The sequence below is a fragment of the Calypte anna genome, chromosome 2 (genome assembly GCF_003957555.1).
Source record: "Calypte anna isolate BGI_N300 chromosome 2, bCalAnn1_v1.p, whole genome shotgun sequence".
Taxonomy (NCBI): domain Eukaryota; kingdom Metazoa; phylum Chordata; class Aves; order Apodiformes; family Trochilidae; genus Calypte; species Calypte anna.
Genome location: NC_044245.1, coordinates 19,101,519 through 19,117,058, shown reverse-complemented (window position 1 = coordinate 19,117,058; position 15,540 = coordinate 19,101,519). Strand labels below are relative to the sequence as shown.

The window sequence follows — 15,540 nt, the reverse complement described above, 5'->3', positions numbered from 1 at the left end:
ACTCATTATTGTGGGGTGGTATAATGTTACCTACATGTTTGTTTTGGAACAGTATTTGGACAAGTTTTATCTTATAATCGGCTTTGTTTGTGTGTGTGTGTTTTATATACCTTCCAATGTTTCTTCCAAGTAGGATTTTTTTCCTCTCAGTCTTGGAGAGCTATTTTTGCGTGCTCTTCTTTTGGCAGGAGTGTATATATGGGTGAAGTCAGTGAGAGTAGATAGGAATTTTGATAATATGAGCAACAAGGAAATATCTGGCCATGTGTGCATAGGATGAAAAGAAAGTATTCAAACTTGAGATAAATATTTATATAGGAACATAGTTTAATCCAACAGTGTATTCAAATTATGACTTGGATAATGCTGAGAACTGTAAGAATCACTGTATGAGTTTGAAGAGGCTGGGGTATCAGGAACTTGGTTTTTTTCATTGCACCAAGTTTGTTATCAGCAACAAAGCACCAAAAAGAAAAAAATCAGAGTATTGGTTTGAGTGGGAACAAATACAAGTCTGGAGCAGAGAGGTTAATTTGAATGTTATGCTAGTAAAAATGTGGTGGTTAAGGCCTGTCTTTTGCAGTTGGTATGGACAAAATGTGAAGGTGGAAAGATGATGGCTAAAGACTTGAAGGCATTTGAAAAGGTCAGATTAAAAAGAGGACTAGAAAACAAAGTTATTCTGTCTGTATCCACAAGGAATACCTGTCTTAATAGAAAGGAATCAAGACACTTGACTGAAGGCAGAAGTGGCACACTGCAGTAAGTCTTATTACTCAGCACTTAGTTTCTCAGTTTTAATGTAAACTTATGGGAGACCAAATATAAAATAGCATTATTCACTATAGCAGGTGGGACTAGCTGAACAGCTTTGGAATCTGCATCAGTTCTGATCCTTTACCCCTCATCTCATCCGTTATTAAATACATTTTGGAGTAACTGTAGATAGATGTACAGCCAGGGATGGAAGTTGGCAGAAAAGATTGACTAAACATATTTTGCTAGCTGAACTGTCAAGGATTTGTGGTTAACTTTAATGGAGTTACATAGCAGACTTCAGATGATGTGGTTGTGTTCTTAGATCACTGATCCATCATGTATGTGACACTACCATGTGGAACTGTTTTCCTCAGTTGTGAGAAGATTCTTGTCAAGTATTTTAGTTTTTGACTATAAATCCAATCTATGTTTTGTTTTTTTTTTTTAATAATCATGGTATTCTGCCCACTGTCGGTAGGTATGAAACTAGAATAATTGTTCTATTTTGAAAATGTGTTTACCAGTACTTCGTATCTTCCCTCTTCCATTCCACTGCCAGCTGTGTGTTTTCTTTGGGTACTTTGAGCTTTTTTTCCTTCTACCTCATCATGGAGAGGACACAGAACATCTGTCATAAAAGTAGGGAATTTCCTGTTATCTGTTGCAGAAGCTGCAATGCCTCCATCAAAAAAAGACCCTCAGTTACTGAAAGAGAGGGCAGTGCTGCCTTGGTATGAAGCTGCAGATCAATAATTATTATTTCTGGGCACTTCTAGAGCTGTTACTGCAGGATCTTTTTAGAAGCCTGCCTGAAAGTGAACTCCACCACTTTTCTCAGTAGCAGCAGTAAAGCATCTTGATTGCTTGATTCTTCATGAAGGAAACAAATTGGCCTTAGCTTCCAAGATCATTTCATTATCTCAGACGAGTTGTAACAAAATATTGTTGCTAGCTTGGCAGTTTCAAACATAACTTTCTCTTTTCTCTTTTTAGGCAACTGTGTTATGATAACCTGTTTTAGTTGCTTCTATTTAGTATTAGCTCCACTTTATCTTCTGTCCATATTAAAAAGCAATGAATACTGGGATACATATTCCCCTAGAACATGTTCTTTCTTGTGCAGCTAAACTAATCACTTTCCCCTACATGTTAGTGGAGTGCTTCATTCAAAGGCACTTTTTCATTTTGCTCTACATAGAAAGCTGTCATGGTTTTAGGGGAGAACTTTTGAAATCACAGGAAATGAAGGTACTGAAGATGTGTATATAGCTTTAGTTTTTGTAAAGATGTTCTTGTTATAACTCAAAATTTACACTCCTGTGTCTGTCCTCTCACAACTAGGAACGTTCTGTAGTTCTGTGCAACTTTTGTAGGGTTGCAAGTTTACATTAAAAAAATACCTCTTCTGTCAGGTTCTGCTTATTCCTTAAGCTTTGGCAAGATGTTAGGATTTGTAACCTACGAGGAATACCTCAAATATCTCTTTTTTTTCTTCCCCCCCCCCCCCCCCCAATTGTTACAAGAGTTTCAAGTTACTGACTTAAAAAAAAGAAAATAGATCTTTATGGCAGGAAGAACATCTTCCTTTCTTAAGGAAGCAGTCTGCATGTGGTCTCTTGATTTTGGGCTGCAGGAAACTGAGTCTATTGTCCAGTTTCAAACAAACTTGATAAAGGAGTCTATGAAGTATGTAACTTTCTGTAATGAGTGGGACAGTAACCACAGTCTGTTTGTATCACTTGCTGAACTAGACAGTAACCAGCAGAGGAAGGGAATGTAATGGATCTGCATAATGTAGGGCACTGTAGAGCTAGAAAATGAAAAGAACTGAATATTTTGTAGCTAGATACAGAAATTGTGGTGGGAAGTCTTGGTGTACTGTTGCTGTCTGTGAGATGCAACACTGAAAGCCAGAATTTAATCTGTTTTGTTAATTCTTCTGCTCATGGAACTACTTATTTTTGAGATTTTTAATAAAATCACTACAGTTAATTGGTATGCCACTTGGATGCCACACAGCTAGTTGTGACTTGAGGCTATTCTGTTCTTCACCATTCTTGAAGTTCTCTGAGTCCTCTGCTGTCTTTTTCATCATTGTTTGCACAGAGTACAGGTTTTTCCAATCTCCATGGTCTGATGTGTTCCCTATTGTATGCGAGTACCATTCTGTATGAAGTGGGCAGTTATTTGCCATCCAGAGATTCCCTTTTTTCCCAATTGCCTTTTTGTTAAGCCTTCTACCTTAGCAATGCAGACTATATGTACATTTTGTCCATCAGAACCTGAAACCGCGTTCTGCAGCTGTGTTAGTGGTGTTAAACACAGCCAGACTTTACCTGGACAGAGTAACATGTCCATCTCCCCCTGCAGTAGAACTGTGTTCTGTTTGAAATGCTGATGGTTGTACTTAACCAAACTGTTGATGCCTCTGGCAAAGTGTTTAATGTCGTTCATCACATGCTATGGCTGTCTGGCTTTTCACTAATATAGGAAGAACTTCAAGGTGGCTTGTTTGTCTTAAGCATCAGTGTGGTTTAGAGTGTTTTGCTATTATTCCCTCCTGATCCAGAAAGCAATTTAGCTTTCCCCAAAGGACAACTTGATATATTTGAAACATTTAAAATATATAATTTAGTGGCTTTACAGTATGATATTCATGTAGTTTTTATACAGCTATTTTTGAAATGGTGTGAAAATCAAAGATTTACTTGTATGTTCAGCATACAGTTCTTATACAAATGCTTGCATGGAGTATATCTTGGCTGCATGAGTAGTTCCAGAGAGTGCATGTACTTTGTTTTATGTAAGTATTGCTAAATGGAAATACTTAGCCCAAAGGACATAATCCTGATTGTCCTGTATTTTGAAAAAGCAACAAACAGTGAGTGTTTTTACTACTTCTACTAGCTACAAATAATACTTTACCTCATTCTGCTGGCAAGCTACTTCACTGCTTGCATTTCTTTTAAAAGAGATTCTTGCCTGTGATTTTATAACTATGTACCTTTTAACCAGAATTTTATTTTTAAGGGGAAGAATAAATCTTATCATTAAAATAGAAGCAGCAGTAGCTAGGAAGTTATTAAATATGTAAAATTTTGAAAAATAAATAAAATCTATGGTATCTTTAACATTTTGGAGTTATCTTACCTCTCTGTTGAAATAGTTTCTTTTTTGCTACTTGAGTCTCACAAAAAAAATTGTTTTCTCCACTCATAATCACTGATATTTTATGAGAGTGATAGCATTTGTTGTGACAATCTCTTATGATTTAATCACAAGCATTGTGGTATTTCATTATTTTGCCTCTTAGAGTTTATGGTTCTTGGAGCCAGATATTTGCCTGAGAATCTCATTTTTTCCAACAACTTCTATATATTTAGTTGTTTTAGTGCCTTCGTAATACAAAAGGTCAAACGTAGAATACTTTTTATTTACTTGAGATCTCTGATTGAAAGCAGATTTGGAAAAAAAAAAAATCTTGTGAGGACCTGGAGTATATTTCAGTTTTTGTGGTTGTAATCCTATCCCATTTAAGAGGAAACTCAGTAGCAAGGCTGTTAGGTAATCATCTTCATTTTGATGGTGTATGGACAAATCTAGAGCAGGATCTGTAGAAAATACTGTCTAGTTAGATGAGGCTGTTGTAACTGGAGAAAGGTCATAACAAAGTGAGTGCTTCAGACATCCTAGCTGGTGGTAATACCCTACCTGTAGATTTTTGGTTTGGTGGTGAAAAAAAGGAGGAGGAGGTAACCCAGGAAGGTGTGCTAAATGGAAAGAGATCCAAAGGTCAGTAGTAAAGCACAGTAGGTATGGAACTGTGCTAGGATGAAGAGTTTGGGGAAAAAATAGTCAGAAGTCATTAACCTTAGGAAAAAAAAAGGGTTGTTGGAGTGTGTCTTCAGCTGTTCTTTTTCTTATCTTCTTTCTCTGCTGGGTCTGGCTGGTTCTCTCTCCCATTTTTCTTCCTGCTTAATAGAGGCAGGGGACTTAAGGTGCATCAGTGTTTGCCTATTGTCTGTGGGTTTGGATGATGTTCATCTCCCTTGACTGCCTGTGCTCAGAGGGACTGCTGGGTGGCGAGTGATGTTTTAACATTGCATATGTTATTGTCACTGCCTTCTTCAAAACATTATTTGTATGAGTGACAAACTAGCTCCACCTTTTGCCTTCTAACTGGCATTCAGTTCTGTTGCTTTTTTTGATCTAACCATGTTCATTCTACTTCTGTTTACTCCCTGTGGCACTCTTCCTCTAACTGCAGTTCAGTGCTACCATGCTTGATATTCCTTGGCCAGCTGACAGCTCACTTATCTAATGCACGTGGAGCCTAACAGTTTCATAGACAGGTACTACTTCTTGTCCTGGGCTTCTGGTCAGTAGGGTTTTTCCCAACCTGTATAATGAACTTTACCCTGCATGTAGATGAACAGAAGTATTGGCTTCACAGAGGGGTATGAACTCTTCCTATTTTAGTTGCTAATGTACAAGTCTGACTAATGCTAACATGTTTTGTCATTTACTTGTTGGATGTTCTAGGAGAAATGTTAGTCAAGCATTCTTAGCTCATGGATGGAATTATAGTTTGTGAATAAAGAAACCAGTTCTATCAGCAAATCCGAGTACCTTGTCCTCAGACTTGCTGTCAGTATTTTTCTGAAAATACAAAAGCAATCCTTAGTTGTCAGAATTACAGTTTCAGACAAGTGTAAGTTGTTCAGAAACATTTTACTTGAAAGTTAAAAAGTATTTTACTATTTGTATTGTCTATGTTAAGTGATGTAGCCCTATTCCTCATTCATTATCTGCTTTAACTTACACATTAATTCATCGAAATAACAAACTGATAGCAGACTCAGTTAAAAGCAGGAATTTTAGCCAAAAGTTCTGCTACTGTTAACATTTTGGCAGTTTGAAATGCACACCAATATTTGATTTATCACACATGTTTTTGCAAAAACTTAGAACTGATTCAGTCTGTGTTCCCTGAACTGCAGAGTGTCAAATGATGAGAGCACTTTTAGCATCAGCATGGTTAGAATGTTAATACAGGAACTTTCTGCGTTACGTATTTAAGTGATCTTGTTTGTCATGATTGATTTTTTTCTACTGCCTATTTACATGGTTACAAGAAAACAGAGGGAGGGGGAGAGGGAGAGATGCATGTAATCGTTTTTGTAATTTTTTTCAGGTATTTTTAGCAGCAATGATGTAGCAGTATCATTTCCAAATGCAGTATCTGGCTCAGGATCTAGCACTCCAGTTTCCAGTTCTCATTTACCTCAGCAGGCTTCAGGCCACTTGCAGCAAGTGGGAGCTCTGTCACCTTCACCTGCGCCTTCTATAACTACTGTTGTTGCTGCAACTCAGGTAAACTATTGCAAGAGTTTAAGATAGCAAACCATGTTATTGACCTGCTTATTGTCATTGTTAAAAGAAACAGCAATTTGTTTGGGAAAAAAGGTTAAAAACATTGCGTTGGTTTCAGAGACATTATAGCAGCTAGAAGTTCCCCATGATATTACATAGTCCTATCTTTGTAGAGCACATAGATTTTTAAAAATGGTCTGTGTAAGCGTGTAGTAATAAGTACTATATTATGACTGGTAGCATAAATGCTGATCACACTTCATCAGTGCTTTAACCAATGTCTGCTAACAGTTAAGGAACAAAGGGGTTTAGTTGGAGATTTGACAAATGAACAACCAAGGTTAATTCTGGCAAAGAGGTGGTTGAGGCTAACATCTTGTTAGCATGTGAAAGTTGAAATGTATACTACAGGTTTGTCTTCGAAGTCATAAGGGAGACATGGGAGGAGTGCAAGAAGGGTGATGGTCAAAGTAATAAGCCAAAACAAAAAAATATCTTAATCGCAGTATTTTGTGTGAAATTCAGTTTGGCAAGATTGCATTTATCAAGGCAAGAGATTATGAAGTTAAATTTGTAGAGTGCCACCATGTTTAGAGTGTAAGTGTGAAGAATACTACACTGAACATGACTGTGGGACACTGGAACAGGTTGCCCAGAGAGGTGGTAGAATCTTCATCCCTGGAAGTTTTTAAGGCCAGGCTGAACAGGGCTCTGAGCAACCTGATCTAGTGGGAGATGTCCCTGCCCATGGCAGGGAGGTTGGAAATAGATCATTTTAAAGGTCCCTTCCAACTCTGAAAGTTCTATGGTTCTATGATTCGAAGTTTTTCTATTTCGTGTTTCTTGTATTTTTCATTTTCTGATGGGAATCTGTTTTACAATGAATGTATCCAATATATTTCTGTGTGTGTGTGCATAAAAGCCATCAACTTATAATGTATAGAGTCTACTGTGGTTTAAGATAGTGGCTATAAACCCAACAAATTAAAATCAAGCTTTATTCATACATATATCTATGTGTATGTGTGAATGAGCACACATGCATTTTACATGTACAGGTGCATGTACATGCATTTTACATGTACAGCAGAAATACTGTGTGCAGGCCAACACGAAATAATATGTTGTTGTTATACTTGGCAGTTCATATTTTTACTTAATTTTTCTGGACTGGGTTCCTAAAGAAATAAGGCATATATTATGCCAGTGTAACTTTTGTCTTGTAAATTTGGAACTGCTGGCCAGTCTCATACAAAAGTGGATGACATATCTGTTGCAGAGATTGACAGAAAATATTTTAAAGAATGGAATTAAAAATGTATTTTTTGTGAAGGGAAATCACAACCTGTTTAGAATTAAGTTTTTGTTTTGTTTGTGTGGTATTTGTTTGTTTCTTTTAATTCCCAAAGGGCATTAAACAATATAACTCTCTGAAGACACTGAAATAGAGCAGTTTGGGAGGTAAGAGGAGAGGTTGTGCAATAGTTGAGAAGCAGATTAAAATATTAAAAAGTCCCAAACAAGCAGATGCTCAGTTTTCTCAGTAGTGAAGTTTACCATCAGTCTTGGAAAGTTCAGCATTACAGCCTGTTGTACAGCCCAACGTATTATTCATAAGTGATCTGGGAAAAGGAGGAGGAGCAAAAGCTACGTTGGGTGATTATGCTAGGTTATGCAATGAGCTATTACCAATACTCCATATTATTAGCTTTGACAAACTGCTGAAAGACCTCACCAGCCTATGTTGTTGACAAGATGGTAAGGGGCTAAATGAAGTTCGTGTCAAGGGGAAAAGGCAGTTTCTATTCAAAACAAGTAATGCAGCTATTGCAAGAGGTACAAGAAGAGCCATGGTAGTGAAAAGTGGCAAGAGCCAGCATCCTTACGAGGAATGAGTAAATAACATAGGTCTCTTGTCCTGAAAAAGAGATAAGAGAAAGGTCTGTAAAATCAGGAATGATGTGAAAAAGTTAAATAAACAAGAACTGTGCATCATGACTACTGTTTGTTAAACTGCTAAGAGTATAAATGGATTAAAAAAGCAATAGAACAGAGCCCATAGTAAGCAGACAATAACAGCAATACCATAGAATTTATTTCTTCATGTTGTCACAAAATGGTGAAGTGTACCCTAGAATGTTCACTTTGTATTAGCCTTTAGCTGAACTGGAGAGCCCCCAGTCGGATAAGTGCTTACATTTCCTGTCCTTCCTTTGGCTCTGCTTTCTGGGAGATGTGTTGAGGGTTTTTTCGTTTGTTGTGGTGTTCCTTCCATTCTTCTCCCCACATCTGCTTTCCCCCTTCACCCCGGGAGTTGTGTATCATACTCCAGTAACTTACTTGTTCTCAAGTGATCATAGATTCAGTTGTCAGCATCTTACTCACAAGTGCTACCCTTTACAGTGTCTTTGGGTTATGAACTATAAAGAGAGGTTCAGATGGTGAGAAGTGTTGGTTGTCAGCCTTAAAAGGGAACTCCTGTGTTTGAACAGAGTATTAGCGGTGTCGTATGTGGCTTCGGTGATTCTAGGGCTACATTTAGAAAAGTGCCTGGCAATTGGAAATTGGTAAAGGCATAGCCTTTGTTTTGTCTTATATCAATGGTGTCAACACATAAACTTGAGCTTGGTTATTCCATCATCTGAACCATTATACAGGTATTGGTATTTCAACCAAACATCATGCTTCAGCTAAGCTGTGTAGCATGACCAAGGCACCTATATTTATTGAGCCAGTCTATTTCTCTTCCTGTATTCCCTAATGTCACAATTTGCAATTAGACTGGCACTTTCTCTTTTTGTCTGGCATCCAGTAACATCCAACAGGAAATAAGAAATTTCTGGTTGAGGCTAAACTGCTGTAACTGTCATATTTCTGATTTTTATTATTATTTTTTAATTATTATTATTTTCTATTATTTATTTTTTCCCTGCTGATTTATCAGTTTTGAGAAAAGCTTCCTACAAAGAAGCTGTAGTGGCAAGAGATGAACAGTCAATTGGCTTTAAGGTCCATGGACACAGTTCTTACTCATTTACTTGAAAAAATGAGTTTACAGAGTGCTTTCTAGTGTGAAAGAGAAAGAAGATGGATGTCTGGATGTCTATTGGTACTACTTCTGCCATTGCACCAGGCAGATTAGATCCTTTTTCCCAGTTTTCAAGCCTTGTAAATACCAAGCAGGTCTCCCCACTGGAAGTATTTTTGGTTCACACTAAATCACGACAACCTTCATTTTTTTCTGGGCTCTGAGAGTCTCTTTTTTAAGTTTCATTTCATGAATTTGGTGTTAGAAGAGACTTAGTCAAGACAGCCTATTTAACTCCAAGTGGTTTTTTTGTTTCGGTTTGGTTTGGTTTTGGTGCAGTTATCATGAAACTAAAAGGGGTCGGATTTACTTAGCTTTGCAAAGTTTAATCAGAGTGCTGTGTCTGCTCACTGGGCTCTTGTGTTTTGGTTTGGCTCTTGACCATGAATGTCTTCAGATACCAATGTGCTAATCTATTCTTTGTTTAGCATTCTAATTAAATCATCCAAGATCCTAGATGTACTTACAGTGATTATAAGGAAAGGTAAGCTTGTGCCTCTATAGCAGAGAAAAAGCAATAAAAAAAAAAGTGGGTTTTATTGAAAGTATTAATCAAGAGAGGAAGTATGCCCAAGTCTTGGTTGTTTAGCTAGTTCATGAGGTTGGCAGATGTGCAGGTGGCATAGTACTAAAAATTGAAATAGCCTAAAAAATGTGCTTGCACAGTACAGTCCTCAAAGATTTTACCTGCTAAGTATTCTTAATCTCTGTTGAGCATAGCTAATTAAGATTTTCAGGACAGACTACATTTGTCAATTTCAGAATTGCATCCTTTAAAAAAAAACAAAAAACAACAAGGGTGTTAAGAAAGTCTAAAGAGAACGTCTTGGAAAAAAATAATTTCCACAGAATTAGTCTCAAAAATTTGCTGAACTATTTTGATTAGGAGGTGGTGGTAAACAATCTAATAGAGAAAATTTTCTTCATAGCATTAAGAGAACTTGCAAGCAATTTAAAACAACTGTCCTAAAGAGAAAAATTTAGATAGTACTACTGTGTCTTTTGTTATTTTTAAATAACTGATATGCCCGTATAAAATTTTGGTAATTAAAACCCTCAAGTGCTGCTTTTGTCTTCAACAACTAAACAGCTCTGATTTTAAAGTATAAAAAAACAACCTGAAAATCCTGAATTTTTGTTCTTTCATTCTATTGTCTTGTAAAATAGTTCCCATACTGTTGTTTTTATTCTTAAGACAAAAACACAGTATGGGCCTTGTTGCAATCACCTTTTTTTGTGTGTGTCTCATTTTGTTCTCCCTCATGCCACTCATAATTTTTTATTCCAATCTAATAAATCCAGAAGAGATTATTAGTTTGTGTTCCATGCTGTGCCATAACTGAATTTAAATGCTGGTGTTCCTCACCAGGTGGGAATCAGTGGCCTAGTAAAAATACCACTTGCTGCAAATGCAGATCTCTTTTGCATTCTACTCCTCTTTTTTATATATTTTAGGCATAGCCTCAGGTAGATTACACTGCTTAATTAAGTGATTAGCATAACAATGCATTTAACAGTTGCAAGAATAAGGGGAGAAAGGGATACAGAAAAGAAGGTACAGTTTACATGAATATAATATGTTTGTGGGAATTCCTGTTTTGGATGTAACAGCAAATTACCTAAACTGCTGTGTTCTGTCTCCAAAGCAAACCTTTCATTTTTGCATGCACAGGACTTTGTGCTTCGTTGTTGAGAAAAGTGTTTTCTTGCATTTGGGTTTTGAGCCATGTCTTAATTTTTCCCAGTTAAGCCAAGTCACAAGTTTCACCACTGCGTGGTCCTGTACTTAGGACCATTTTTATCTCATTTTCTTGTGTTTCATTATTATAGCAGAAATACTTGCCAGCCTGTTGTGTTGTTCTGTAGCAATCTGCTTTTTTTCTCTTTCTGATAAGTTATTCTTGATGATTAATATATGTTCATAAAAACAAACAAAAAAAGTGACCAGAGTACCTCAGTATCTCATGCTATTGCAGAGCAGGATTTGTTTTCAGCTTGTAGGAAATCGTGGCGGTTAGAGTTTTAAAAATTTTTTCTTTAATTTTGACTTGGTACATCCACTGTTTTATACTGGAATGTTTGCTGCTTTGAGACTTAAATTGGTTGAGCTGCCTGTTCTTTTTGATGACAAAAATGAGGGCAAGTACCCTACTAGTGCTCTTTGGCCATTTGTTTTTGGCATCTCTGCTTTAGGAATACAGGATTTGACTCCAGAAATGGAAGTAAAGGTTTTGGTGCTGGTATTATATGATTCAGCAATGTATGACCTCTGCATCATAGTAATCTCGGTTTATCCAGATTTTTTGGGACTTATTTTTATACTGGAAATTTAATATAATCAAATCGTGAGTTTCTAGATTTATTTTTTCTTTCTTCTTCCATGTGGTGATATCAGTGGTCTTCATGACTGTAAGAACACTTACTTGGTGAGGCAGTTTCAAGCAATATTGCACATACTTGTCACAAGCCTGTTTTACAGATAGAATCCAAAAGATTATCTCTTTGTTAGGACAGAGAGAAAAACGTTTTTCCTAGTGGATTCTACTTTCCTTTTGAAAGTGTTTTTCTTCCTCTACAGCTTCTGTTTTTTCTTCCCAAGTTCCCATCTCTTACTTCATGCACTGTGCTTCCTTTGCCACAGAGCAGCTAAAAAAGAGAAGGGAAAGGAGAAGTTTCTGTTAAAGCAGCCCTTGCACGGCTTGCACAGAGACAGGGAAACATAATAGTTGCTGTTCCATCCTCTAGTTAGCCCCAGAATTTGTGATGCCATGCTAGGTCCACTTCAACATAGAGCAATGAAGTATTGCATCCGTGGTGGAGAACTGATAATTGGGAAGGTAGGCGTTGCTACTCAGTTGCAATTCTAAGTGAAATAAGTTTCCTTTAATCACTGCCATTATCCCTTCTGAAGTTCGTTTGGCTTTACTCCCCTTAGGAGCTGTAGAAAACCAGCAGGGTTTTCTTTAGCATTCATACAGTGGTGGTTATCCTCCTTTGTCTGATTCAGCTTTTAGAGGGAGATAAGGCTTATTTTTTGAATAGATTGGGAGTTATTTGTTAACAATGGAGGAATGTGAAAGCTCAGGAATCCTGAGATCTTTTCAGATTGTGATGTTTCAGACGCTTCAGTCGGGTGGTTTTTATTTTCTCACTTTCTGAATTGCTCTAGTCCCTAATTTTGAATCTCTGTAGCCCCCTGCGCTTTTTCCACATTTCTAGTTCACACTATTTTTGGCTTCCTGTTTTTTGTGGTTGTTTTTTCTTGCGGTTTAAGTCTGATCATCATTTTGCATGCATTCTCCTCCTTTTTCTTTTCTATTCTGGCAGCCATGGGAAAAGAAGTGAAAATACAGGAAAAAGGAACTCTATTCTTAGTTCTTTTCTCTATCAACAGAGAAATTAGGAGCAATGTTGGGAGCAATCTTGTTTATATCTTCCAAACAGGTGGGGTTATGGAGAAATTTAAAAGTACATCTTCAACAAGTAGCCATTGCTACTTGAGAGCAAGTTTTTTGCAAGTCTTCAGAGGGGGAATTTGGGAATTTTCAAAGGACAGCAAAATGCACATCTGATTCATGCTTAGTTTGCAATTGTAGCCTCAAAATATGGCTGATAACACATTCTCAGTTTCAGTATGGCCAAGGAAGATACTCTTCCATCCAATTCTGTTTCCCAGTCATGCCCAAAGAAGCATACAATGTCCTACTTTTAAATTTTTTATTATTATTATTTTTTTTTATTAAATATTCATCTCAAAGTAAACATGAGGAAGGGAGAAATGTTAGAGGTTAAGCATCTGAAATTTGCAAGAGCTGGGCAGGCAAAAGTGTAAGTCCATGTAAGGGAAGTTTCTGGGCCATTCTCTCTGTGAGTACTCAAGAAAATGGCAGGTTTATTAGCTATTAGTGCTAAAAGTCTTTTTTTTTTTTTTTTTTTTTTGGAGGGACTAGAGTAAATATACAAAAAAACCCCTAATTGTCTTCAGTTGTAGGACATTGGGATGTGACAATCTCAGACTTCAAGTAACCTGCACTAAGTAGTTGGCTCCTTTAGTGAGCTTCCTGCTCTCTGAAGTACACATCACAACCATGTTTAATGGCTGAAGTTAGGAATTTGGTATAATAGCCTTGGAGACACACCTTAAGATTTAAAACCAGGTATTTTGAAGTGATCTCAACAAACGTTTTTAAGTAAGATTCCTTTCTTGTAATGCAAAAGAATTTACCTTGATTGTGGTAGATTACATAAAACATTATCAGAGATGATTTCCATATTTTCGAAAGACCCTTAAGTTCTTTTTTTTCAGGCTGCTTCCTGAAGTCTGGTTCTTAATATAGAAATAGATGAGATGTTGAATGCCTGAATAGCTCTTAGGAAGTCCCAGAGTGCAGATAGTATAGATTTCTGTGGCTTATCTGCAGAGCTAGCAATGGATGGGTGCCTTGTGGTGAAAGCTCTCATCCCTTAGAAGTCAGTCATTTCTGTAAAGCATAGACAGTTCTTATGACAATATGTTAGTGTTGCTAAATTTCTCCAAAATGAGCTTCCTCTGGTGATCATAACATCCGATCACCAGTCTTTTCCTTTTGCTGATACTATGTAATTTAATGTCATCTCTAGGAAAGTGATCTTTCCTGCAGTTAAACAGTATGTTTTGTAACTTCTGTTAGCTCGTTTAAAGTTCAGTGTCTACATTGTCATACAATGTGTAGTGTGGATTTTCTCTTCCTAAAGGTGATTTTCATTACTTTTAATACAAAAGGTATTAAAAAGAGAAAAGTATTAAAACATTTAGAGATCATGATATTGCATGGTTTAAGCAGCATGTTTCCAGAAAAAGGAAATTATATCTTTACTGCAGTACTAGAAATATCTAATCAATAGAAATTATGGATACATAAAACCCAGTTAGCATATTCTATGTGGCTGTCAAGATATTTCTTGACGATGAGATCTCTTGAAATAGCTTCCTACCCAGTAGGTCAAAGATAACTGGATCACGGACTGTTTGGATGCTGAAATTACTCTCTTTATCTCATTACTTAAGAGAAAGATAGAATATGTTGCTCATCCTTGGGACTCATTGCCACAGGAAATTGCCAGCACTGGTGGATTTAGAAAGTGTGCTAAATGCAGCCCTCAGAATGTTGCAGGCAGAGAGGGGGTTGGTATTTTGGTGTGAGATGTCACTGCAATATAGTAACTTCCCTTCCAAACCCACTATGATGGTTTTGTGTCACAGCACTTGCATTTAAGAGTCTTTTAAAATTAAAAATCTAAAAGAACTGTGCTAGTAAAGGTCTTTCCATCTAAATTTTCTTGAATGTCACTTAAAAGCTATTTATAAAATTCCTTGTTAATTCTAGGTAAAATGGGTAACAATCTGATTTTCTTCTCATTCAATCTGAGGTTTTTTTGGAGTGGGGGTGGAGGAGAGTAGCAAGGAGGAAGAATTTACAGCCAGAGGGAAAATTCCTTCTAACATGTGACTCAACTAAAAGAACAAAGGAATCATAGTTGCAAGTAATCTAGTATTGAGCCCAATTAAAATCTTTACTCTTTGCATTTTTCTCTTGCTTCAGTCAGATTGGCTTCGTGTGGACATCCGCAATATACGGGTAGTCTGAAAGGCAGTTGCATGATTTTGTGCAGTGCTGCATGCTGAGACAACTGCATCAATGTTTCAGTCTAGCAATAAATGTTTTCTGCCTTCAAGCTGAAGCTTATTTAGCTTGGCTTATCTGGTGCTGCTGTAGCAACCATCAGTCTCCAGGCAACTGAGGCACATTGACCTCTTCGTTGAACTGAGTGTAGCACTACTTCAATTTAGCTGCCTGAGACAATAGTAACGGTGTTGGATGTGAAAAACGTGAAAATTTCTACTCTGTATGCAATGGAAAGAATAAATACAAAATATGTAGATGAAACTAAATGTTTAGGTTTGACTTGAAAAAGATTTCAATTTTGCATGGTGGTGTATGCTTTGTTACAAGCTATTTTTAAGGGAGTGTCCTTATAGGCTGTATGTGAGACACTGAATATCTTGCAGATGTTTTTCACAGCAGTAATTCTGCCACTGCATGTTTGTTTCATCACTAAATAGTAAAGACTATTGATGTTTATTTAGAAAGTGAAAATATTTATGAATAAGTGGATGATTCTTTACTTTTACTACTATTTTTTAAATTATAGATGATCTTCAAAGTAGTTATTTTTCTCTTAGATCCATTATTTGCCACATTGTGAGTGTTTGGCTTTCTTTGGAATACTCACAGAAGAAAAATAGATTACTATATGAATACAGTGAGTTTGCTTCCTAG

At 36.8% G+C, this 15,540-nt stretch overlaps 1 protein-coding gene across 5 annotated transcripts in view; it reads left to right on the top strand.

The window, feature by feature from the left end:
• Window positions 1-15,540, top strand: part of MLLT10 (MLLT10 histone lysine methyltransferase DOT1L cofactor) — a 125,855-nt gene that overhangs the window by 83,035 nt on the left and 27,280 nt on the right. For all 5 annotated transcript variants that reach the window (XM_030444959.1, XM_030444958.1, XM_030444960.1 and 2 more), the window contains one exon: window positions 5,954-6,132. In XM_030444959.1, coding sequence (XP_030300819.1) covers window positions 5,954-6,132 — 179 coding nt within the window. The remainder of the gene's footprint in view (window positions 1-5,953; window positions 6,133-15,540) is intronic.